Raw genomic sequence first — 27,731 nt, forward strand, 5'->3', positions numbered from 1 at the left:
AGGCACTGGAATGGCTGCCCAGGGAGGTGGTGGAGTCACTGTCCCTGGTAGTGTACAAGAGGTGTCTGGATGAGAAGCTACAAGATCTGATTTAGTAGCCATGGTAGCAATGGTGATGGGAGGATGGTTGGACTATATGATCTTGCAGGTCATTTCCAACCTTGTGATTCTATGATTCTATATCAATCAGCAGTCAGGAAAAAAGAGGATATAAGAGAATTTACCCTAATGGCTTCCATATGCATTAAATCTTTAAAAAGAAAGACCAGTATAAATCCTTTTCTGAACAGCATCTCTACCAACTGTCTTCCTTTGTGGTATGTAACAGCATGATGATACCCAATTCCTACTCACAGAAGTGTTCCAAGTGATTTGTTTTGTTTCTCTGACTTCACTCAATAATCAATCAACTTCTCCAAAGTCTAAAATAATAATTTGAACAATTGATTTATTGTAACATTTTCCACAGGAAGAAAAAAAAAAAAACAACAATATCAAATAAAATGCCCAGACTGAGAGAGAATCCAGGCTCCCTGCCTTTCAATACATTTCAATCACAGAATTCTCTGATTTTACTGAAGTTCTGTATCATGGAATTTAGCCATGAGTATTTTAGTTAATTTTAGATATTCCTTCACTGAAGCAAGAACATGACCATTTTGCTACTGAATATTACCATAACAGCTTTTGAACTACAGCTTTTTAAGAAAACGAAAATAAAAAACGATGAAGAAAGAAATCAGTATGGGCTCTCATCCTCATTCATATTATGTGATACCTTTACAGATACCTCCCCTTCCACTTCTTTTCCACCCATCATTTACTCTCAGCCTCACAGCCTCATCTCTTTTCTGGTTTCTGTCACTCATTTTACTCCTTATTGAGCTGATTCAGTTCAATAAGTTGCCAGAAAACTATACACTTACTTATTGGTTTAGTTCTCTCCCACAGTGTCTTCATAAATTCCCTTGCTGTGGTGCCAGTTAAGTATCAGAGTCAGTGTCAGAAAGGGTAGGGCTATGTGGTTGGGACAGGAGAGAGAAAAGACAGAGGAGAAGACTGAAGCAAAACTAAGGTCATTGGGGTTTATTTGCCTTAGCAAACTTTTACAATGCTTGGCTCAGGGCCTCTGATGGCACTCTTCAGAATCTCTGTATTTGCAAAAATGGTCACATTCCCATTTATTCCAGTGATAACCTTGGGTACTACAGATGAAAACAAACATGCCATCTGATTCTAAATACAAAGTTAAGTGCCTAAATTTATATGCCTGTATTTAAAAAATAAAAATAAAAAAATGAAGGATTTCTTTTTTTCTTTTAATAAAGACTAATATTTGAATTAAAACTATTTTCACTTTCCTTGCTTACCAGTATCTTTTGCTTACCCACTGTATCTCTTCTTTACTGTCTTTGTAGTTTTCTATTTCTTCCTTATTCTCTTGGAAGATGTCAACAAACTGGAATTTTCTTCTTTGCTTTCAGAAACACTGAACTCACTAAACAGCACATTTTTATCAATTTGTTTAACAACCATTGGGTGGCAGACCATGAACACTATGTAAACAGCCTGCTGAGGCCTAACAACCTTTCTCATTTATGCCATTTGTGCCTGACCAGAAGGAGATTAAATACGTTCATCAACTGCTTTTAAGAGGTACAGTTCGCACAGCAGTGTTTGAACAGTGCTTTTAGAAAAAGACCATAGATACAATCCCTCATCTTTTTGAGTGCAATCACAATACAAACTTGTTTTGTTTTCTTTTACACATTTTTCCCCCTGGGTTTGTGATGATATGCAAATTCTGACAAAGAGTTCCTTCTGTAAAGATTGGTAACTATTAATATAAAATTATCAAGGTGGTAGAAATACGTTCACATAACATGCTGAGATCAAACAAACTAAGGTAACAAAAAATCATAGAATCATAGAAGCACTAAGGTTGGAAAAGACCTTAAGGCTCATCAAGTCCAACCACAACCTAACCATACTACCATAACTCTAACAACCCTCCACTAAATCATGTCCCTGAGCACCACATCCAGACAGTTTTAAACACAGCCAGGGATAGTGATTCAACCACCTCCCTGGGGAGCCTATTCCAGTGCTTAACAACCCTTTCTATAAAGGCTCATACTTATGTTACTTTTAAAATTAATAGAAGACAAGACAATTGCCACCAGCAATTCACATTTGACAAATTATCACTGCATTTTATATCAATAAAATACATGCACAAAAGTTTTAAAACTGAATAATGTAGTGCAAATTGTCAGCAATGTTGTGAATTTCATGAAGTCCAGTGGATTGAATCATCACCAATTCCAAGAGTTCCTGGATGCTGATTATTGGAACATCATTTACTTTTCCAAAATAAATGGATAAGTAAAATGTTTAAAAAATTGTTTAAAAGATTTATGATTTGTAAATAAAATCAAGTCATCTGTGGAATCAAAAGGAAAATTTGCATCAGAACATGAAGATTAAAAATGGCCCTACGATTTAGCATTTTTTTGTGGATTTGATTGCTCAATTAAATGACTTAAACATGCATCTTTAAGGTGAAAATGAACTCGCCTGTTTTCTGTTTCAAATCATAACAGCATTTGAAATGAAACTTAAATTACGGTGAGCTCAACCTATGGCAAATAATTTAATGCATTTTGATACACTGGCTAACCACAGTCCTGTGAACAGCAGAAAATATGCAGCCATGCTTTCCATTTTGATACAGGAATTTGAGAGTATGTGTCAAGATTGCTGAAAAGATCATAAATTGTTTGGTATATTTGCAACTTCATTTTCAGTTGACATGAATATATCACCTGTGAATCATATGGAATGTAGAGTTGCAATCAGATATTCAACTCAAAGAAAAATTTTATCTTGTCTCTTTATTAGGCTTCTATAAGACCTATCTTACCAGAGAAGAATATCCTTCATTTCAGTCACACCTTATTCATGTCATCACTTTTTGGCAGTACTTGTGAACAAACACTTCCAAGGATGAAGTCCAGAAAAAATAAAATTTCATCAGAAATCTCTGACAAACACTAAGAAAGGCAACCACTTCCATCAAATCAAACTGATGCATTATTTTCGCAAAAACATGGTCAAGTATCCCACTAGTTTTATCACTTACATACATTAATAGTAATATGTATTTCTTATGCAGCCTAAGACAATTCCTCATCACTCAGTGAAGCCAAGGCAAGCCAAAAGGTTGGTTGTATACCAATGATATTAGCCCATGGTATTAGCTCACAAATGCTCAGAGCAATTCTTAGAAAACTTAAAGCATTGTTACAGTATCAGTTGCTAGTAAGTGTGATTTTTCAAGAAAATGTTCAAGTTGTCTGCACTTCAGACTTCCCTTTCAGTTTTGCTAAGATATTCCACTGCTGTGATACTCGTACTCTTTCCTAATTCCTTCACACATATCCAGATTTAGCATTTAAATGGAGAAAATGTCAACAGCTTGTATTACTTAAAAATGGACCTCCTTTTTCCCAGTCTATAAATGCCACAGCGTTGAGCTGTACCTGATAATATTTGGTTATTGGCACAAGATCCATGCCTGGTAAGAATTCAACCTCTTGCTTTCGATGGAATTTGTGGGTCCAGTCTGGGGCCCCAAACTCTCTAAAATGACACCAAAGGAATTACAAGGATTTATAGTACCACCACACAAGTGTTCAGTGCCACGGAAAAGTTCTTACTTTCTCTCAACCCCTACAGCAGGGGAGTGGAACTACATGATCTTTGGAGTCCCTTCCAACCTAAACCATTCTATATTGCTCTGAAAAAAAAATTACTTTTCGTTTTAAGCCACTAAAAGTTTGCTATGGAACAACAGACCCCACACAAATGGTAAACATGGGTTTTTGTATTTTCAACTGATGCTGCTTTCTGCTTTGCCTGAGTCTTTTTCATTTCACATCAGATGGAGAGAAAGGAAAAATTCTGTTATAATTTCATATGATACAGCTTACCATAATACAAAAAGTAAGTTGCCATTGCTTTTGTATGTGCTGCTCACTACGTCTGGAATATTTCTGACACCACCTTTTTCAGCACCTGACTGTTGGCCAATCAGAAAAAAGCAAAGGGCCTGAAGTCTCTGCAACTCTATGGAAACTCTTTCCAAAAATACTCCCAAGCTAAGTGTCTCCCTAACAGAAGCTAGTGATTGACAAATCTCTCAGCAGTTCTTTCTAAATAGCCAGCTGTAGTGTAATTTTTTTAAAAATAAATTTAGTCCTATGGAGGTTAACAACGGAAGTAATCAGCTGTTCAGTGTTCCTCCTTCAGCATTCATTCCTCTTGCCAGAAGTATGCCTGCCACATACTTGCACATTTGTCTTTGTTTAGCACTGTGACTTCTGGCAGCAGTGTACAGCTGTCTACCCTTATCTTCCATCAGACGTTTTTAGGTGGCAGGCTGAGCTTTCCTACTCACCATAGGAATACATTTGGCATAGTCAAAAGACAGCTCACAGTAGCTGTTAAAAAGGTAAAGTAAGGTAAAGTAACATAAAGCTGTATTACGGTAAAAGAAAAAGGTAAATATCTTCCTAGAGACCAGCATTTCACAGTTTGTTGAAAGAGGCACATTCCTGTTTCAAATCTAATCCTCATGATTATCCTCAGCAGTGTCTGTGCTTGCACAGATCAAACACATTTCACATGCTAAGAAGGAATTTGAGCACATGACTGGCTGCGAATATAAACACGTAAAATATGCACTATAGGCTTGCAGCTAAAATTAATCTAATGGGGATCGTTTTCCTAATGAAGAGGAAAGTCTAACTGAGCTGCATAAACAGAAACTTAGTATGTAACACAGAAAAAGATGTCAGGTGATTCTACAAAGCATTCATTTTTCTCAATGTGCAGCCTTGAGAACTTTATAACATTAAGTGCAAAAAGATCTTATATTAAAAGTATCTAATTTCTTTGAAATATTTTTCACAGAGGTAACAGCTAGCATGAATGTGACTGAAACACATGAATTTAAGCAGGAGTTCAAGACTATAAATGACATAGAGGGGTGGATAACAGATCAGATATGGTACAGAAAGTGATAATGTACAATTAATGCAGAAAATAAAAGAAATGGAAAAACCATGTGAATATGACCAGTGTTTATAGAATGCAGAACAAAATCAACTTAGAAAAAGAAAAGTAACAGTTGAACTGGTTAAGTTAAATGAAATGAAGCCAAGCATAATTACAGCTAAAGTATTGAATGCATAATCTTTCAGAAGAAAATTCTAAATTTTAACAGATGAATTCTTGAAGTAACCACCTAGGATTTACAGCTTGTTTTGCTTCTTTCAAACAATATATAAAGTATTCATCTGTTTAAGTTAGAAACTTACATTTATAACAGATTTTCCACTAGCCTGTTTTTGCAATAATTTATTTCAGCCTTTTTCCTTAGAAAATTATGTAAGACCGTGAGCTAAAACATAAAAAATGCAGCTTATGTGTTTTGTTTACCATATAATCTGAAATCTTTACCTGCTAGATTTTCCATTCTTGGTTATATACCATATGCTACACCCCCAGAAGTTATCCTTGTTTCCTCTAACCCTATGAGAGTGCATCAGCCTCATCTACTGATGCTTTCATAGAATCATACAATGGCTTAGGTTGGAGGGGATTTAAAGACCATCTAATTCCAACTCCCCTGCAATGGGCAGCGTTGACAACCTCTAGATTGGGCTGCCCAAGTTCCCATCCATCCTGGTCTTGAAAACCTCCAGAGATGGAGCATTCAATGATGTCTCCCTTCCCATTTGTTTCTTAATTCCTCTTGCATAGACTTTTGATTTATTAGCTTCAATCCCAATTAATTTGTTTCTTTGCTATTATAATTTGTAAACTAAGTTTGTTTTCCTCTTCATACTGCTGCTGCTGTTGGGTTTTATTTTTTCCCTTGCATTTCCTTTCCCTTTTCCCTCTTTTTGGCCTGGTGGGCCTGTGGACCTGCTGTTCCCCTGTCATGGACACAGATTTACAGATAAAACCATGACAAAGCTAAAGTGTAAAGCTAAAGTAGAAAGGAATGGCCTTTCTACTTAACCACTGAAAACCATCATGACCTAGTACAGTAAATTAATTAAAAAAAAAAGTACAGAAAAAGTTTGGTACCTTTTTCTGAGTCAGGTTCACCAAATGATGAGAGGACAAGAGGGAATTTGATAGGAAGAGAAGGAATGGTCTCATGTTGCACCAGAGGACATTCAGGTTGGATAGCAGGAAGAATTTCTTCTCGGAAGGAGTGGTGAGGTACTGGAACAGGCTGCACAAGAAGGTGATGGAGCCACCATCCTTGGAGGTGTTCAAGAAATGTTCTGATGTTGTGCTAAGGAGCATGGCTTAGTGGGGAAATATTGGGGATAGGTGGACAGTTGAACTAGATGATCTTAGAGGTCTTTTCCAACCTTAATGACTCTGTGATTATGCAAAATTTCAGTTTCTTGGCATCTCATTTCCTGCCCATTAATACTATTCTGTATTATGCCTTGAATGTTTTAATGGAGTTAGGCAGTAAAAGGCCCTTATCTATACCTTCTGTACAGATGTGAGCCTATAAGGAGTATTATAAAAATATCAGTACCTGTACAACAGATTATCTTTGCACGTTCTCTGTGCGAGGGAATAGAACACCTACTTGCTGCTATTTTACCCTGTCACTATGTAGTGTAAGATACAAAATAATCTTGGAATCATAATACAGGTTTTCTGCTCTTGTAAATAAGCACATGAATACTAGCCCAATTACAAATGAATATCTTTTGGATCTAATAGCATCAGATGGAATGGAAGGCTTATATACCCAGAATAACTTTATAGCTTTGTATGACTTTGTCTGATTAGTATTAGAAGCTATTACTAATTAAGCTTAAGGAGACTTGTCTAGCAATGCTCTACTAAATTATCAGTGAAAAATACTGGGCTTATCAAGCTCTTTTCATCAGTTGAATGTGCCACAGAACTGCAATAGGAATAGGGTGAGCATCTGACAGATAACATCCCTTATTCTATTTGCTTGTTATTATTAATTTTTACTTTTTACACGCAAATGTTATATGGTTACATCTTGTTGCACGTTTATCTTTCAAAATGAATAATTTCTCAGTGTTCTCTCTGGCATTAGCTGGTTGTATTTTACCACCCTCAATCACTTTTGTAAGGGAGTACACATTACATTTGCAATAAAATCAGGAAGTCTTGATCAAAAATTCAGTTTTCAAAAAATTCAGGTCAAAGATTATAAGCATTTTCAAAATCTTAGTAAAATGATATCGGGAAAATGTATTCACAGCTTAATGCAGATGTATAAAGCCTTATCCTAATCAGTTTGCAAGTTATGGCTAGAAGCTCATTAACACTTGAAGGCAGTAGAAATGAAATGAACACAGGTCTTTCACTTTCTGGGCAAGTGTTAATATCTGTCTGTACAGAAAGGAATAGACAAACCTGATTGACACACATCACTAGTGCAATTGTATTCATTTAGACTCCGTCACTTTGAAAACTGTTTTGGCAAGTGTCTCCAGGCAGATATATATTTTCTTCCAAGAAATGACAGTTTAAATATATAATTCCAAGAACCAGGATTTCATCTACCCCTTCCCTGTAGAAAATGCTGAAGATAGCCCAAGGCAGTTTGTTGCTGTTTATATGCTGGCTATTTTTGACTCTCATGCCAAGGTGCCTAACTCTCAAGCATTAAGTGGAGAGGATAGCTGCCAGACACAGAGCTGGATTCCACTCTGCAGGATGACTGTTTAAAAGATAGGCTTACAATGGTTAACTGCTAGATGACCAGCTCCTTTTTTGTTGGTGGTTTTGTTTTTGTTTTCCCTTGGGATTTTTTAGAATGGTGATTCTTTTCTTATTTCACACACTAAAGATATAGTAAAATGACCTGTAATAAAATCCTTTTTTATTAATTCCATGATAACACAGTAAGGATCCCATTGTATAAGAATAGAGTCCTTATACATTGCGAATAAACTATCCCTGATCCAACAGTGAATCTGTAAAGTTCTGATTAGGGGAAAGTAATTGCCAATATGATGATGCAAAAGAAATACAATGTGAGATAACTTGGTAACATGTAAATATGGCCTGGGACAAACAGGAAGGTGTGTCACAACAATGGATCAATTCTCTACAGGATAATATTGAGCTAAAAATGTGTTCTAGCCCACTGAAAGAATTTAGGTAAGAGAACAGGCAAAAAGGATTTTGGCATAAGGGAGAGAGATGTACAAAACATTTTAGGTATTTTTGCTCTAAATGACTTCTCCTGATAGGCTGCAATCAGGCAGAAGCAATCCTACCCCAATTATTTTTTGAAATTATGTGATAAAGTCCACAGATTAAACCAGCAGTCTTCATGTTTACTTCTTTATTTCACTGAGCATCAATGGAAATGATGTACCTGAAAAGGCACAAGTGTAGTTTAGGCAGAAAATGTTTCTTCCCTGTGCCACGGCTCAAAGCAGTTCTTAATGAGGTGAAAGCACTTTGGCAAGGACAACAAAGAGAAGCTGACTGCGATTACTCATTACACTTTACATGACTAGAGAAACAAGCAATGCACTTCGGTTGTTTCTGTGCTATTGTCTGGATCAGAGTTGTGGGGTCCAAAGTTACACAAGGGGTTTTGTGTCTTTTCAGATGGAGGGCGGTACTTATTTTCTCATGATAGGATTACCTCATGTAGGAAGTGAAAATTTAGTGGGTAAATTTATTTGTAATGTAATTGTGATTACAGATTAATAATTATCTATTGTTACAAAAAGATACCACCGATTCCACTAATAAAAGCTGTTTCTTTTTCTTTTCATGGAGGCTTTAAAGGTGTACAAGAAAGTTTTAAAAAAGGCTTTAAAATAATCTTTATAGAAAAAATAAATTCTTCAATGACTGTAAAAAAATTAATTTTCTTATTAAAAAATTGTTAAGACAACATAATGTAGAAAAATTATTTTTCCACAATTACTTTTTGCACACTGTTTTCTATTCCCTGTAGAGGCAGACATTCTAATATTGAGCAAAAATCACATCCTACATTTCAGAATAATAGTTTAAAGCAGCCTTTACTGTGTTCATTTAAATATTCATTTAAATGATTAAGTTATCTCAATTTCTGAGTAGTAAGTGCACAGAACTTTGTGTCACTTCCAGGCATAACATTGCTTCTGCTGGAATTCCTGATAGTGGCAGTCTGCTGAAACATGAGTTCAGCTACCAAATATAGATGAGTGGGGTAAGAATTACATAGTCACATAGGACAGATGGAACACACAAGCCACAGTCTTCTCGATGCTTACTGGGGACCAAGCAATCTTCAGAGAATAGCTGGAGCCTGCTTAAGTAAAGAAGGAGAAAAACAACGTTACCTGCTACTAATTATACTTGAAACTCCTCACATTGGCCCGTTCATTATAAGGTCTGTTTTATATTTTATGCCAACTCTAATTTAGTAAAGTAATGTGCAGGGTTTCAAAATCCAGAAGTTAAATATGTACTTTCTTTTTTTTTTTAATAATCTTATTAGATACATTTCTTTTTTAATATTACTCTGTTGAACAGATTGGCTTTGGGTTGCATTTTTTTTAGGTAATTATTTTTCATCGCACAGTATCCCTAAATTCAGGATGCTTGTATCTGTCTCGAATGAGACCTTCGCTTTTCTGTTTTCCCATATTTTGTTCTTTATCTCTTGAATATCTTAATTTGATAAATCCTTCAAATGTTTTCCGAGATGCTTATAATCTAGTATGCTCAGCTATTTACCATATTGCTTCTTACAGCATCTACGTTGCTTTGTGAAGAAATATTTAAATGGCATGGCATTAAAATGCATGTTTACTTGTGAGCAATTTTAAAATATAGAGCAGATAGGTGTACATAAATAGTTCATATTTAATAATGCTGGAGCTATAGTTAAACAATCTGATCTACATGCAACATTGTATTTTATGTTTGTTTATGTCTTTAAATGATATAGTATGTGGCTTCACACATTACCTAATGAGTAATGATGATGAAAACTGTTATAAATATTCTGTAGTGTAACTTGGAGGAGATAGAAATAGCATTAGGTATTTCTAATCATCATCTTATATGCAACTTGATAGGGTTCATGATATCACCTCCAGTTTGCTGCAATTACAAGTCACTCTAAAAGAATAGCAGGCTTATATATTATAATTTGAATGACAAAAAAATCTTCATACAGGAAGCATTCATTCACTTATCTGAAGGAATACATTTAAATCTATTTTTGGACCAGAATTTCCTCACTGAAAACACTAGTCAGCACTGGAAATTGCCAAAAATGAGCATGTTTAAATTATCAAGTTCATCTAACCACTCAGCTATCAATTGATTTACCTGAATTTGAACACTGAAGTGATGGAAATTATGACACATGCAGCCAGTAAGTTTTTCTAATGAATGAAAATACAGCATAAAAAGAGTATTAGGAAATATTAGATATTCATTTCAGTCAGTCAGAGTAGCTAGTAACAGGTGAAATTTTCCATTGGCCCATTTCCATTGACCCATGGAAACAACAGAGCAAATTGGGTCTGGAAGTCTGAGAAGTTAATCTGAATACATAATATATCACTTGGAGTTGGCAGCATGCCAGGAAGCAGTATGAATTAGATTAAGATGAAGATATCATTTAAGCACAGAAATTTACATTAAAAAATTATCCAAATAGGAAACTAGTATATTTGTTCATTCCAATATAATGTTTTAAAATCTAACTAAGGTCTCCAGATTTAACCCTTTGTTTGCAGGCATCCATTAAGCTTATGCCCCAACAGCTGAGACTCTACACCAACTGTGCTCTTGGCTTCTGAGATTCATTCTTTCAAGCTGCAGTATGGTAATCAAGTGTACTGTACATCCTTTTTTAGATTATGTTAACAATGGATTGGCATGGTTGCTAAATTTCTCGCCCTGTGAACACAGATAAAAAGGAAGAAAGATGTAATCCCATCAAAGAAGATGCCATCAAAGAAGACACCCGTCAACATATTCTACAAAAACACATTTCAAATCCTAAAACACTTTGCTTTGCTTGTACTTCTCTTTTATGCATTGAGTTGTAATCTGTTGGCAAGACAAGTAGAGATATCAAGAAATGCATATGCCAGGCCAAGAATTCCAATAATCTATCAGTCAGTTAATGAATACATGCTGGATAAGCCCCAGGGAAGTGACTAAAGGTTATTGGAGCTTGCACAAGCTGATGTAAAATATATCTGAGTGCATCTCATGACTGCCAAGCCACCTGTATTTTGCTGAAACAATGCTTTGGAGCATTAGAAGGAAAAAATGTTTTTATGAAAATCTTGTGTAGAATTAATCTCACCTAAACCATCCTCAGAAGGGAATTGTCAAGGATAATTTAAAATACTGATCCTTGATTTAATTAAATAGCTTGCAGAAGAAACAATTACTTTTAAGATCAGATCATCCATAATTTAGTGACCAATAGGACACACACATTTCAGTAAGTGGGATTTCATGCTGACCTTTGCCTTAGGAGAACAGAGTTTTCTCTGCTGTATCATTTCTGCTGGCCTTACAGAAGCAGGCAACATTCATCTTCATCCTGAAATTATGTGAAAAACTGAAGATACTTCCATACTTCGTGAAACTACTGTAGAATACACCTCATATGCTCATGTGTGGCAGGATGATATATGGGTTGTGAAACCTGTTTCCACAGTGTTGTGCTCTTAGCATGTGGTAGTTTGATATCCCACTTAAGCGTTTAGAGGACGGATGTTAGGTTTCAATAAAATCCAGCCCATTTAAAAACGATAATACAAGAAGTACAACAGTATTAAACACATTGTCAGTATTAACATGTGTACATTCCTATAATGGTTTTGTATGGGAACTGCTGAGTCATGACCTGAGCCTCTGATTGACCACCTGAGGCGAGCAATGAGTCAGCCCTGGGAGCACAGGTGAAGGTAATTCAGCTGTGTGACCAGAAGGGGTGGAGTCCAGCTGCACCTCTCCTAGATCTCATTTAAGAGCTGACTGCCTCTGAGGAAGGATCTCTTTTGGAGATCGTTCCTCTTGGATTCTTCTCAGTGAGCCCAGGATGAGGGTAAGCTTTCCATCCATTCTTCTTTAGTGTGATAACCTGGTTAGCCTAACTTTCCTGTATGTTTTTTAATTGTAACATCTGTATATTCACTGATTACACAGGTTTCAACTAAAATAGTTTTCTCTCAGAATTTGATAGCTAGCAGTCTCCTGTAAGAAAATAATAATAAAATGCACATTATTGTAACTAAACACTGAGTAAGTATAATAGCATTGTGGTGATGGAATAAATTGCTCAGACTGATCTAGCAGACCTGAGCTTGTGCTAATGTACAGAGGAAGGATGCCTTTATTATCCTGAAAAAGATAAAAGAGAAAAAATACTCTTAGGAGCTTTCATTTCTACCTAGAAAACCGTATTTCTGTCTTGTTTGGAATCTGTAAATCCAAATCAAGGTTTACAGCAAGTATTACATGCACAACTAAGTTTCTGCTCTTTTCCCAGTTTTGTGACTAGCTTATAGGCTCTAGAATATAGCAGACTTTTTTACTGATAACTTCCATTGTGTTGTTCTTTTCTTTTGTTAAAGAACTGTTTGTGTCTTCCAGCATGCAAGACAGAAGCTATGGCCAGTCACTGCCTCTTCCTTTAATGCAGAAGGAGACCTACTGTGCAGAGAGGGACATCAATAAGGGATATCCTAAAAACATGACAGAAGCCTCATCATGCAATGACATTTTCTATGATTCTCTATCTGGCATACAGAATGGAGAATTTTCAAATGAACTTTCTGCCTTCCTTACCCAGGAGGAAATATGTAAAAGTCTTGACATAGCTCGGGAATCAATTGCCAATTCCATGAAGGAGGATCAGAATATAGCACCGGAGTTCACTCATTTCAATACTGCTGTTTCTAGTGCTTTAGAGCATGCTTCTTTTCAGGATACCAAACTGCATGAGCAAGGTGCTTTACCGAGGTCTCAAGCAAGCAGTCTGACTTCATCTTCAGCAAGTCACATTCCCCCAGTGAATCAGAAAGAACAATTTAACTCACCTAAAGTGGCAAGTGGTTTTGTCACAGTCTCCAGGAAGCAAGAAAGCATCTCACCTTTGCTAGCTGCAAGTCCCAGCTACGTTAGGAGCCTGAAACATTCAGAAAAGCGTGCTTCAGCTGTGCCCACCACGAAGTCTGAATCAGCATCCCAGGGAGAGGTTCCTTTTAGGAACAAGTTGTGTGACAAAGCTGCCACGTTCATTGAGGAACTATCATCAATATTTAGAGAGGCAGCAAAGACAAGGGGCCGAAGTCCTGATGGGGACTCTTCTCCAGACAGCGGATACCTGTCACCGAAAAAGAAGCAATCAACGCTAAGTACCTCAAGGAACAAAGACTATAACAAGCCACATCAAGAGTCTGAGCCTGGGCCAAAATTATCTGGGGTTGATCTAAATGGAGAGCCCCGCTCTGAAAAGGAGAGCGTCGCACAGAGTGAAATGGTTCTCTGCCACCCTTTCACCAATGCAGAAGACCATCAGCCTTCACCACCTCAGTTCACTCAAAAGCTCCGGAGTCAGGAAGTTGCTGAAGGAAATAAAGTATTACTGGAGTGCAGAGTTGCTGGCAACCCAGTCCCTGATGTCAGGTAAGTATATGCCTTTAGCAAAGTCTCTAAGTGCAGAAGATACCTGAGATAAAGTATCAGTGGACTTGCTTGGAAGTTCTTAATAACGTAAGAGCAGTATATCCTTCAGTTCATAAGCACCTGAAATAATAGATTCAGACCTCTTTAGATCTCTAGAATGTTTAATTGCTTGGGAAATAAGGTTCTACTTGAGTAAAGAGTCACATGGCAAAGTTAGAAACCAAAGTGACAAACAGCATCCTTTGTGATTTACTTCCTCAATGTAAGTGAAAGAATCCACAATTTTCCCTTGAAGAGCATGTATCAGTCTCTAAATACGTTTCTATGCTCAATTAATTAGAACAGTTCTAAGTTTCATACCAATGGAATTTAGTCTTTACTATGAGAAAACCTGAAATTTGCTAAATTTAGCCAACTTTTTTTTTGTGAGGCATTTTCAGAAGATGCTAAGATGGTTCCCGTTTCAAAATTCCTTCTGATACCTTGTAGTGAAGTTTACGTGCATGTGGTTCTGTTTGATAATAAAGCTCAAAAATAGTCTCTACATTCCTTTTATTATTATTTTTAGACTCTTTGTTAACTTGTGTTTATAACAGTTAGAAAAGCTACCTTTGCAGTCGTAATGAGTGTTTAAGTAATACATAATATTCCCTGCTGTCTTGCTTTCCTTCTAAACCTGACAGAAATTAACTTTAAAACCAGCACTGTATGGGCTGTATTTGTCACTTTACAGTTCTGAGCCTTAATGCTAAATATGCTACCTGCTAATACACAGGTAGACTATATGTTTAGTTTAATATTCCATCACAACCTATTTGTGTTTAAAATCACACGAGTGCTTGATAGTCCCTTTGGTAGAAAGGGAAAATTGTTTAAAATCCTGTTTGGACAGGAAAGAATTTTAGCTTCTCCTTAGGAACTTTTTAAAAGATTCTTACATCTGAATATAATTTTTCAGAGGTTTTCAACGTTATCTTAAATGAACCTAGCAATCACTTTCCTGTAACACTTGTTCTGTTTTGAATTCCTTTATATCATTTGCTGAGTTGTCTTTCAACACTTTGAAATAAATAACATTTTGTACTAAGCTACCCAAAATGGCCTGCAAATACAGTCAGATACATAGGCCTTGTAGCTTTGCAAGCTTTTATATCCATCACTGAACACTATCTTCATGCTTACCATAATTGAACTTCTCCTTTGAAATGTTTTTTTTTAAATTGGTGCCTTTTGGTGCAGGTTCACAGAGGGAATGAACAGTTATCGTTTTTATTTTTGTCAACAAGGTTTTAAAAGTACAGCTTTGAAAAGTCGAGTTATACCTATATGTGTCTATATATGCTTTCATTTCAAGGTAATAGAGGTGAAGAGTTATCTTTTTTAGAAAATACTTTTGAAGATTCCCTTGACAACTGAAAACAACAACCTTTCCTTTCACTGAGTATTCAGTGAAAATGTGTCCTAAACAAACTAAATATTGGTAAACTGAATTTTTTGCAGTCAAAAGATCACTTACATATCACCTAGTGTTTTTCATTGTTATTGTCTACAAAGTGGAAGAAGTTGTACCTCAGCACTTTGGTTATGTTCTTAAGCTAAAAGCTTAGATCATCCTACTAGTCAGTTGATCTAAACAAAGCAAAATGGTGCATCTAAGTACACAAAACAAAAATAATGAGCCTTGCAAACATCAGGACACTCATAGAAAAATATAATCTTCATTCTCCATCAAGCAATATCATAGGCATGTCGTCTCTCTAATAGTTGTTTGGTATTTTAGTTCTGTTGAGGCTACAGAAATCTTCCAGATAGATGTTTATTCACCATCAAGATGTCATGAAAGGGGAACTGTAGAAGCAGCACAACTAAGAAAGGTGGGGATCCCTCCTCTTGTGTTGTTTTTTTTTTTTTCTTAGATTCTTCTTTCTACCTCACAAAGAGTATGCAGCCTGCCAGTGGTTCTGCTATATGCTTTAGGGTAACAAGAAACGTTAACTTCAATGGAATCTTTTCTTGTTGCTGGATTAGATAATGTATTCTTACTAATATTGAGTTGTAAGGTAGAGTAATAGCAATGGACAGAGATACCTCCTCTAAGGAGAAAAATAATTACTATTAATTAATAGTAAAAGACCTTTCTACCTAATTTACCTGTGTATGCATTTGGTATTTAACCTGATTAAGTCATCCTAGATTCTCCCTGCAGTCACTGGAGGGAAACATATCTATTAAGAGTCTCCTATTTCCATTGTTTCCTACAATGGCAATAGAAAGAAGGCAAATCCTTGAGCCTGAACACTTTGTTATCAGCTGGCTATACAATAGATGAGGCAAATCCCACACATCCTCACTTCTCAATGCTAATAGAAGGCACACAGTTTATTTGCCAACTCTTACCCACAGGTAAAGCAACTATAAGAAAAAAAAAAAACAACTGAATTGCCTTTACTTGCAGGCGATATTCCACCTTGATATATATTTGCATAAAAAGAGCTTAGATTTTTTTCCTAGCATTTGAATTTGGAAAACATCTTCACTTCCATAACTTTAACAGCGAGCTTATAACATTTCTCACTATGAAAGTGTGAGGGAGTTTTAGATATTAGTTATCAAGTCATTAATAAGACTGCTTAAGTCCCATGAGTCAAGACAATACTTTATTACTAAAAAAAACTGCTTCTGTTCACTTGAATGTTACCACCATGGTTCTGTTATGCTTTAGTAGATACATCAGGCTTAGAGAATTATAAAGTGTATTTTGCGAGGTGAAAATGATCTTAGAATGGACTATAAATAAGCATGAAGGATCTTTACAAGTGACAAAACTGTCTAGTAGATTTCCTTTGCAGAGCATTGTGTCAATAGGCATTTATTTTAATAACATAGGAAAAAGTTCTGGTGCCACTCAAATCTTGTACTTTATTTCCTGCAATTGATATGAGAGCCGTTCTGATAAGGAATGATTAGGAACCATTGATTTCTATGAAATACAGATGGTGGCATTTATGTGAGTTTGACAGCAACAGTGAAGCTGCAGTTTTGTAAAATCAAAGACACTGCTGCAATGTTTTGGTATCTTATTGTCTTTATCTGTGAATCTTCTGTGGTATGACTACAGAACTATAGTGGTGTGTAAACTGTGATGATTACTTGCATAAGTATTTTCCAATATTTTTAGATGTGTTTCAAAGACTAAATATCAAGATAGTGACAAGAAACCTAGAAAAAAATGGATTGTTATTCTTTCCTTTATTTAAAGGAAACCCTTCTTTTCTGAATCTTACCTCTTGCAGAATCCTTAAATGAGAAGGGAAGTATTAATGTCTGAGAAGAATGAGTCATGGGAAACATCACCAAGTTCATAGAATCACAGAATGGTTTGGGTTGGGAGGGTCAAAGGTGATCCAGATCATCTTTGATCATCATGGTAGGGTTGCCACCCACAAATCAGGCATCCCAGAGCCTCATCCAACATGGCCTTGACCATTTCCAGGCATGGGGCATTCCACACATTCTCTAGGCAACATGTTCCAGTGCCTCTGCACCCTCTCAATGAGGAATGCCTTACTTATATCTAATCTAGATTTACTTTTTCTAAGTTTAAAGCCATTATCCCTTGTCCTGTCACTATCAGACCCTGATACAGAGTCTCTCCCCATTTTTCCTGTAGGCACCATTTAAGTACTGGAAATCCACAGTGAGATCTCCCCAGAGACTTTTCTTCTGCAGGCTGAGCAAGCCCAGCTCTCAGCCTGTCTTAACAGGAGAGGTAGTTCAGCCCTCTGATCATCCTTTAAGCCTCCTCTGTATCCATCCTACCAGGTCCGTGTCCTTTTGCTGGGGGCACTATGCTTACAGTGAAATAGAGGAGGAGAATCCTCTCCCTTTCTTGCTGGTCATACTGCTTTTGATGCAGCTTCTTGAGCTTCAAACACGTGGTGTTGACTTATACTCAGATAACAGTGCATGGTTTTTAAATCGGTAAGATTTTAAAGTAATCTTTTACATATCGATATTGATGAGTCTTGGCTTGTTTCTGTTTTTGAAAATGATAATTTTTGTTCATAGCCTGCATCATTGCTGACTTGAAACAAATCGATTCATTTTAATTTCTCAATATATTACAAAGCTTCTCGAGAGTTTAATACTCTAACTTTTAATAGTTCAGTAATTATTAATAATTAGCTCATCAATTTGTGAATAGGCTTAAAAATGGTGTATCTACCATCAAAAAGGAAGAATCGCTTTTCTAACTTGCCACTAAAAATACATTTTCCTTTAGTCTTAACGTCGTTGTGGTTCTTGCGGCAACTGAATAAAGCTGCCCTAAGGACTCATTGCAGTCCATAAAACTCTGCACCTCGACCTTGCAATCACTCTCACTTGGCTGAAGAGGTCTCTCTCTCACAGCACGGCCAGGCTTCTCACGGCCTGCATTGCTTTTGAGGGCAGAGCAGCGCGAGGGGGCAGCGGGGAGCTCTTCGTTCAACAAGGTTTGTGCAAACCTTAGGGCAAAAGGGAAGATTTACCCAGTGGTCACGATGTTGCACTAACCGCGGAGGGACAGAGCAAATTCTAAGTATTAGGAATGCAATCAGGTGAATTGGAAAGACTTAAATATCTATGCAATTGTTCAGTGGGAAAAAAAAGTCTGTATAAAAGACAGCAACTTCCTTTAATGAAAGCTGCTGGATAGATAGAAGGCAGACATGGATATTAATGTTCTTTCCAAAAAAGATGTTGAACAAGCTGAACAGTTCTGTGAGTCACAACAGCAGATATAAAACTTGCTGAAGTGGAGATGCAGATAGCGCACGAGCCATAGTCTGCACGTTTGCACGTAGCTATATACTCTGCAGAAACCAGGCTTCAGTTGTTATGATTCTTTCCAGAAAAGCTAGTTTTGATAACGTAGCCACTGCAAATAATGATTTTAGAATTCTTTCTCTGGGAAGGAAACAACCAAGAGCTATAGTAATGATTCTTAATTTTTTAATAAAGCTTGAGTAGTGTGCATTAGTAGAATGTTTAACAAGACATTTGATGGCACTAAGTACCCTTAATTCAGAAAAGTATGTTCCTTGGGTGTGTTTCTCATGTATTTCTTCAAGCTTTTTAATAGTTGTCTTCAGAACTGTTACTTTCCCATTTGTAAATCTTGTATATACAGCTTAGTGTTTAGAAACACCTATCCAGTTGGTTCAGGTCCTACTTTTCTTCCAGGTATTTGAAATGCTTAAATTTCAGGTATCTGAATTAATTGAAATGCGTGTTTATATTGTTCAAGTTGGAAACATTAGTTTTGATTAGACAAGTTTCAGAACATTTGGATAATCAAATACTCTGTGTCACTGAGGTTTTTTGTCTTGGTCTATTGTCTACAACTATAGAGGACAGCGTTTCAACTGAGCATCTCAAGAAGCAGGCTCTTTCCTAGGTGAAGTAACCATTCCAAGTCCAGATAATGGTAACAGGATAATTTGGGGGAAGCTTTACAAAACAAACAGTTTGCTTATTCAAGCATAGCTTAGGGTGAGAAGTCCACTGATACTACAAAATCAATGTTAAGGACTCCAAACCATGAATGGGTGGGAGTGTTGGGAGAGCAATATTTTGGGCATTTCTCCATTTATCTGGTGGGTTGGTTTGGTTTTTTTTTAGAGTTATTATATATAATATTATTATTAACTAATATTTATTTATAAAAACCTCAGAATAGAAAAAAACTTTCAGATCACAGTTTAAATTGATACTATATTTGAAGAAAATATGAGAAATTTAGAGCAAATTACTGAAAATTACTCTTCTAATATGAGGAATGTGCTCTTATCTGCAGAAAAATATCCATATATGTGGCTTTTGACTTTTATTTACATAGGAATTGAATGAGACTTGGATGAATGACAAAATAAGAAAGCACTGTATGTCTTCTGAAAGCTCTTTCACTAACTTTGTCCATGTTAAATGTATTTAGTTTGTGGTATTTTTTGAGGTTGTTTTTTTTTAAGATTTAAAAAAAAACTGAATAGAAGCAATTCTAAAATACAGACTTCCAGCAAGAGTGGCACAAAAGCAGTGCTAGAGGCAATATTCCCAAAAGCTGTTTTTACTTCATATTTCAGCATTTATTTTTATAAATCCCATGTATTGTCTCTGGACCATGCTATTATTGTACAAAGCCTCAACAGCCAAGAAAGCTTGACAGTGAGGAAATAAATTAGTAATTTACTTGTCACAGACTGATTGAAAGCACTGACCTGTGGAAAGTAAAACTGAATTTGGAGGCTGAGTAGAATAGAGGTGGGAATGTACTCACAGTTTAGGAATGGACGATTCTCTTTTGTACTGAAATGAGAAGAGAAATGGAGTAGAGAGGCTTTTCATAAAGAGAAGTGTTTGCAGTTGATGCTTTTGGTATCATTACCTATCAAAGTTCAACAGGTACACGGTACTATTCCAAATCCCATTTAAATCGTTATGTTTAACATACTTTGACATGTTTGCTCATTTGCCTAAAGGCAATACCACTTCTTGAATTGTTTAAGATTCTTAAGCTTAATTACAGCAGTTTAATAATGCTATTTGAACAGGACATACTTTCGTAAGATATAGTGTATTTCTTTATATTTATAAATAGAGTAAATACAATTATTACTTTGAAATGTAATGCTTTAAAAATTCTTTCATAATGCAAAACTTTAATCATATCTGGAACATGCTGGGTAAATGCATTCTTGTCAATGTGAAAGCTAATCTTAGAGACCTTGATGATGACATCAAGCAAACAGAACTTTTCTGCAAACATCACTGATGAAAGGAAGTATTAGAGTTCATTCAATTAGGACTGACAGGACCTTGGAGAAGATGGAAAATGCTATTGGCTTTTCAAATATAATAGACAAATATAATAGACAAAGCATAGAAGAAATACTGTTAAACAGTAGTGAAAAATTAGCTTATTTTATTAGTTCTAGAACCTATTTGATGTACTGCATATTGAAGTGCTTACTATGGAACAGGCAACAAGGACCTTATTTTCCTGAAGTAATATGCTACAGTTACTGTTCAGTGTAGAGGAGTACAAAACTCAAGAATAGTAGTGTGAACTTCAATACATTAGACTTCCTATGGGAAAGGGCAATAAGTTAAAAGAGCCTGGGAATTTAATGTAATTACTAGGTAGAATCGCTCAAAATACTACTCTTTTCTTCCCCTCAGCTACCTACAAGTGAAAGCAAGTAGAGGATTAACATTTTTGTGTGACAAATCCATCATGAAGATGTTTCATCTAGTCTAACAGTAACATGAATCTTCAAATAATTGGTTTTATTGTTCCACCACACTAATAATATATTGCACTGCATATATGCATTAATTTCACTGAAAAGATTACATTTTGTATTTAAGTGGAATTTCAGTGCTTCATAAAAGCCTGCATAATATATGAGCTGCTTTAACTTATCTCCTTTTATTTCATAAGGATGTGTTTTTCAGATGGCCAAGGGAAAAAGATTTGACATACAGTTAATCTTTAGTTTATGTTGCAACTGACAGGTAATGTGGCTAACAGAAGTCTTTTAACATTACAAGAGATTTAGCCCAGCAGTAGATCATTGCTTATGGGAAGATCACTTCAGTGTTTGCCCTGTGAGTAGCTGAGGCTGGATATATGTAACTGCACAAGCCTAAGCTGAGGGGTTCGTGCTTCTATAAAGTAGTCTTGACAAGTCTAAATTGATAACAAGCTTCATAGAAGACTACTTAACATTTGGACACAATCTAACATCCTTAGCAGTTTGTTCTTCCAGTATCTTTTTTCCCCTGTGACATTATGCTTTATCCATTCTACTGAAAATGCACTGATAATTAGGGGCAGCTATAGTGTCAGATGCTGTCAGAATCTCTTATCCTTGGTATATGCTTTCCAGATAGTCTGAATATGAAGATCAGTCTCCTTGATCAAATGTGACTTTGTATGTTATGAGAACTTTGTTACACAGAGCAATGCCATTCTCTCAAATATCTGCAACACCAGTAACAAAAACTCTTCTTCTATCATATAGGCACATGTTCTTGTTCACTGTTGAGTTAGAGAACACTGCAAAAATAAGTGTTTAAGTTATCAGTCAGATAAATGCTTTCAGTGCCAAAGACAAGAAAACACTGTATTTTAGAAGAGAGGCTCTGTTTTTATTAGCTGATTTTGGGATGTTTTGCTTTGTGTTTTTTTTAAAGGCAGAATAGTTTACAGTAACTCACTGCTGTAATTATGTATTCTACATGCCTTATATTGAATTGTAAATGCCATTATAAATTGGCCTACAGGTGACTCTTCGTAATACCATACTTAAGCCCAAAGATCAAATGGAAACACAGATCTCATAATGACTATAATCCATATTTAAAGCTTTGAATTTGAACTGAGTTGGCTTAAATAACTTGATTGTTTTTTATTTGTTATTGCCTAGGGATCAAGAAGGAAATTAACATGTAAATTTGCTTATTTTTAAGTGAGTAATAAGTTGGTTATTTTCAACTTAAGCATCTTCTGGAAGAAAAAAGTAATGCAATAAACATAGTTTGAGTTATTTAAGTCAATTTTTGTAAATTTTAAGGTGTTAGAGAAGTGAATTTTTCTTATTGTCTTATTATTTAACCTGCCTATAATGCAGGTTAAAAATGATACTGGGTTACAGTTCTTCTAGGATAAAATATCCTGTCCCTATTTGATAGAATGTGAAAGTCAAATTTTTTTCTGATCTTCTCCACTTTTCCTGGAAGCATATTCCTCTTCTAATTCTGAATGTCAATACAAGCTGAACCAATCAGTTTAGAAATTAATAGACACAGTTATGTAGATAACTAAATGAACAAATGCAATGCAAGTTTTATTTTCTTTACTTCAAATATATAAAATCATCTTCTTTCTCTTAGCTACTTGTATTGGCAAAATTCATTCATGATTCCAGCTATATATTCCCTTATTCAGATTTTCCTACTTTTTAAACGATCAAGACTTACATTCAGATAACTGACATGTCTACGTAGCAAGTAGTTTGCTTACAAGCAACATAAACAAAACCTTTTAAAACTTGCAATGACCAGTTATGGGCCTGAACCAGACAAAAGTTACTGAGTTCACATTTCAGTGTTTTGTTTTTTTTTTTAAATGGGGAAAAAATCCTCCAGGGAAATCCTTAGGCAGAATTACGAATACTACTAAAAAGTGCTGAAAGGGTGTGTTTTTTAAGGATCTGCCCTAATTCTGAATAATCAATCCACAGAAAAGTAATTCTTGCAGTTGCCCTGTAGAGAGTTCTCATTCCCATAATCAGTCAGTAAGACTTACATTCCTAAATTCTTTCAGTTCTTTCATGCACCAAGCTGAGACATCTAATTTCAGTACTATGTGATATAACATTGTTGAAGATTACTATCTTCTTTCAAACTGATTTTTTTTTTAAAGGAAGTTGAGAGACTATACATTTCTTCACTTTGTAAGCCTTTTTAATTAAATATCAATTTTATGTCTCCTAAACTATAATTATTTTAACTGATCATCACTGAAGCAAACAAGGAAAGGAAGATACTTCTCCATATCTCTGTATTAGTTTACTCAAGCTTAGAAATCACTGCTGCTAGGAGGAATTCTTCTGTAGGCATTAGAAACATAGAACATCCTGATTTGGAAAGGATTTAAAAGGACCATCAAGTCCAACCCCTGGCACCACACAGGAGCACGCAAGATTCAAACTCTGCATCCAATGCTGTTATCCAAACTCTTTCTCAACTCCAGCAGCTTGGGGCTGTGAAGAGCCTATTCCAATGCTTGACCACACTCTAATGCAGAACTTCTTCCTAATATCCAACCTTACCCTCCCCAATGCAGCCCCACCAGGTCCTGTTGCTCAGTGCTGCCCCTCTGCTCCCCTGGGAGGAGGTAGACAGCCATGTGGCCTCCCCTCAACCTCTTCTGCTCTGGGCTGAACAAACAAACAGCTACCTCTCATCTACCTCTCATTCTTCTTGCTTTCTGACCCCTCACTATCTTTGTAGTCCTCCTTCAGATTCTCTCTAATAGTTTTATGCTATTCTTACACTTTGGCAACCAAAACTGCCCGCAGTGCTCAATGGGAGGCTGCACAGAGTGGGCAAACCCATCCCCTCTGGTGGCAGCGCTGGGTCTGATGGCCCTTTTCCTTGTCAGGACACACACTGCTGATTTAGAGAGAGCTGGAGCTATAACTAAGAAGCAGTATAATATAATCCAAACTGGAATGCTGAATTTAATTTTTTTTGCATCTTTCCCATACACTGCACACAGCATGTTACAGTCTTTTAGTATCAGTATTGATAAGATGGCTTGATGTTGATACAGTCTTTTTTTTGTAGTGAAAAGTAAGGGAAAATGCCTGTAGCAATACAGAGGTAGATGTTACTGTCTGCTTTCTGCCTTTTTTTCCCTGCCTCATTTTTTCAAAGCAGTATTGCCTAGTGATGGCTTTCAAGTTTAATTGTTGGAGGTTGGAACAAGGGAAGACTTGATTCAGTCTGAGCTTCCTCAGGCTTGCCATATGGCTAGAAGGAATCTATAAAAGCCTATTTTCCACAAATCCCCTGAGATGTAATTTAGGTTGACTTCACCTACAAAGGAAGTAGGTGGGGACAGTGATTTGGAGTTCACTGAGGAATTGTTATAGTTGCCAAGAACTGCAATTCTGGAACACGCTACTGACTGCAAATTCAGTGGATGGTGATTCAGAGTTATAGACTAGCATCTCTCTTCAATTCTCAGAGGATATCTAAATCACTGATTAAAACAATCTTTTTATTAACTACAATACAGTCTAAGTAAGATTAAGTTAATCTCGCTGTATAGAGAAAACACCACTCTAAATACAGAAGTTTTCTAAATACAGAATAGGAAAGAAATGTTGATACAAAATTGGATATCAACCAAGTGTCTCTAGATTGAATTTATGTAGTGCTGTCCTTGACTTTTAGGCTTCCAGAAAGAGCATTGTAAAATATCCATCGAATCATAGAATAGTTTGGGTTGGAAGGGACCTTAAAGATCATCTAGCTCCAATCCCTCTGCCATAAACAAGGACACCTTTCACCAGATCAGGATGCCCTTATACACGGGATTAAATTTTAGACCCTTTGGAAAAACCAACCAGGGCATTTTGTAATAACCTCTCAACTTAGAAAGAAATTGCATGGGATTCTTCATGATTTATTCAGAATCCAGAGCAGTTCTGTGAGTCTCAGGTGCAAATAAAACTGTTGACTGACAAATTTACTACTTCAGTGCAGTTCTCTGGGTCTTAGAAAAAGTATCCAAGTTCTCACCTTTTTACGGAAAAGTGTGGGTGAAATTGATACCTCAGTTGATAGATCTTTGAGTATTGACCAACCAAGTGGCTTCTGCCATGTGCTTCTCCCAGTACTTAAGTGTTCCACCACCCATTCCTTTCAACATAGTTTTTAACAAACCACTATATTGTTCAATTTTACCAGAAGCTGGTGCAGATAGAGATATGATAAATCCACTCAGTGCCATGATCTTGGGTTCAAGTATTTACTAGGGAATTTTTGAAATGAGTCCCATTATCTGATTCAGTTCTTTCTGGAGTGATGCCTTCAGTTGCTCCTTGTAAGACATATTCTCCAAGCCCTTCACCAGCCTTGTTGCCCTTCTTTGGACCTACTCCAGCACCTCTGTGTCCTTTCTGTACTGAGGTGCCCAAAACTGAACACAGCACTCGAGGTGAGGCCTCACCAGTGCCGAGTACAGGGGCAGGATGACTTCCCTGGTCCTGCTCACCACTCCATTCCTGATACAAGCCAGGATGCCATTGGCCTTCTTGGCCACCTGGGCACACTGCTGGCTCGTATTCAGCCAAGTGCCCATCAGTACACCAAGGTCCCTTTCTGTCAGAAAATGACAGAAAGCCAAGATATTCTGTAAATTAACAGCACAAGAAAACTGCAGTACATGCAACCATACTATTTATAGGTGGAATAAAAGAATTGAAGAAATAGCCACTACTTGGGAGCGTTAAAGATGCCTTAGTTACTGTGCTTTTTTCCCCCAGTTCAGTTCAGTTTTGACAGCTCTTTAAGGACCTCCATTGTTGTAGGCCAAATTTTCTTATCTCCTGCTTGTAAGTGATGGAACTGAGGTGCAGAACTTCCCAAAAGCAGGTTTAGAAGGAATACCACAATCTGACTGCTTGCATCATTTACTTATTTCTCTTAATTAAACTAGAGATAAAACACTATGGGGAAGATGTGATGACCATCACACGCAACAGGAGACATAAAGTTTCCAATGTTTTATCTTAAGCTCCTTATCTGTGTTACAAATGGGCAAATCTGGTTTAAAAATTAATAATTCATCTAAAAAAAAAATCAAGCAATAACTTGTTTTGTGGAAGAACATTCAGCTCTACTATCCATGCCTGTTCCCTTTCATAAATCCTGTACAGGTATAGAATTTTCTTTTCATAGAAGAGCAGGTATCTTTTTGAGAAATCGTGTGACTTTGTCACTTAACACCTTATATCTGTCTACCAGGAGTTTATCATCTCTTCTTTCCTATCTTTTAGTTATTCAGTAAGCTTCATCTTTGTCATCGTATAATGATCTATCATCCCACCCATGTATGACATTCAGAAGGCAAATCTAGTTTGTTCGTTTATTTGTTGTTTTTCCCCGCAGTCTGGTTTTCAAATACAACCTGTAAATGAGAGCAGGCTATGGAAACTCAGCTGCAGGGGTGTCAATTAGAGCAGGGAAGTTTTTCAATGTGTTGCCAGATTATTTCACCGAGATATTTATTCTTCTTCCACTAGAATGCAAGTATGAATTTTAGTTACTTGTACCTTTTCTTTATCCTATCCTTTTGTTGTCTTTATTTTATTTTAAAATTTAAAACATCTACCTCAGCTAGTTTGTTTAGTCACATTTGCACTGGGGCTGTATTCAACTTCTATATAGCTACACTGAATTTCTTGTCTTCCCACAAACAGAACGTTTCAAAACATCCCTTATCAAAAGGAGGTGCCAATAGGCAGGAAATTGGAAGACTGATTTCAAGAGTCTGACAGATTAATGTATTTTCTACTCACTTCTCAGTTCTTAAACCCTTGTATTAGGAAATGGGCATCAGTGTGAAATAACTTAAAGGCAAAACAAGTTACTGGATAGAAAAGAGTGTGGCCTTCTATCTGATGTGACCAGGTTACAGAACTAAAGTATTGTTTAGTTCAGTTGTTCTCAGGAAATCCTTTGGTAACTCACTCTCCTCATATAGCATGGAGTTAACCCAAGATGCCACCAAGGCAAGTATCTTTCAGAGATGCAAGCCCAAGGCAGAGTTAAGTAGATGGAGCTCTACAGATATGATTTTGCCTGCTCCAAACTTATGAGAGATTTGCAGTTTTCACTGGACTTTGGTTTTACTGTGTTTTGTAGCTGCACTGCAATGCAGCCCTGGACATCTCTCACAAGTGATGAACATTTCTTCCAGGGTGCACCATGAAACTTCAGAAGGGCCAGCAAGGCCTATAGAGATTTGTTTTGAAAAGGGAGTCTTGCAAAGTTTTTTATGCTTTTCCACAGAAATATGGAGAGGAATTTGAAGTGAGAAAAATAAAGAGCAAATAATGTTTGGAAGTTTTGTAAACATGTCTTAATGCTGGGTTTAGATTTTTTATGTAATACTTATATGTGATGATATTATTGCTATAAATGTCTGTTTGGGGCTGTGTAGGGGAACTGTTGAGTCACGGCCTGAACCACTGATTGACCACCTGAGGCAAGGACTGAGTCAGCCCTGGGAAGGCTGCAGACCCCATTTAAGGGCTGACTGCCAGTAGGAAGAATCTCTTTCTGGAGATCCCTCTTTTGTGAAGTCTTTTTTGTGAATCTAGATCTTTGGATACAGGTGAGCATTCCTTCCCTGTTTGTTTCTTTTCCCATTT

General features: G+C 36.5%; 1 protein-coding gene across 1 annotated transcript in view; it reads left to right on the forward strand.

The window, feature by feature from the left end:
• Positions 1-9,302: 9,302 nt before the first annotated feature.
• The window catches only part of PALLD (palladin, cytoskeletal associated protein), a 181,473-nt gene continuing 163,044 nt past the window's right edge, over positions 9,303-27,731 (forward strand). Inside the window, 2 exon segments of the mRNA XM_010709482.2 lie at positions 9,303-9,472; positions 12,709-13,743. Coding sequence (XP_010707784.1) covers positions 9,318-9,472; positions 12,709-13,743 — 1,190 coding nt within the window. The 5' untranslated portion in view covers positions 9,303-9,317.

The sequence above is a fragment of the Meleagris gallopavo genome, chromosome 4, assembly GCF_000146605.3.
Source record: "Meleagris gallopavo isolate NT-WF06-2002-E0010 breed Aviagen turkey brand Nicholas breeding stock chromosome 4, Turkey_5.1, whole genome shotgun sequence".
Lineage (NCBI taxonomy): Eukaryota > Metazoa > Chordata > Aves > Galliformes > Phasianidae > Meleagris > Meleagris gallopavo.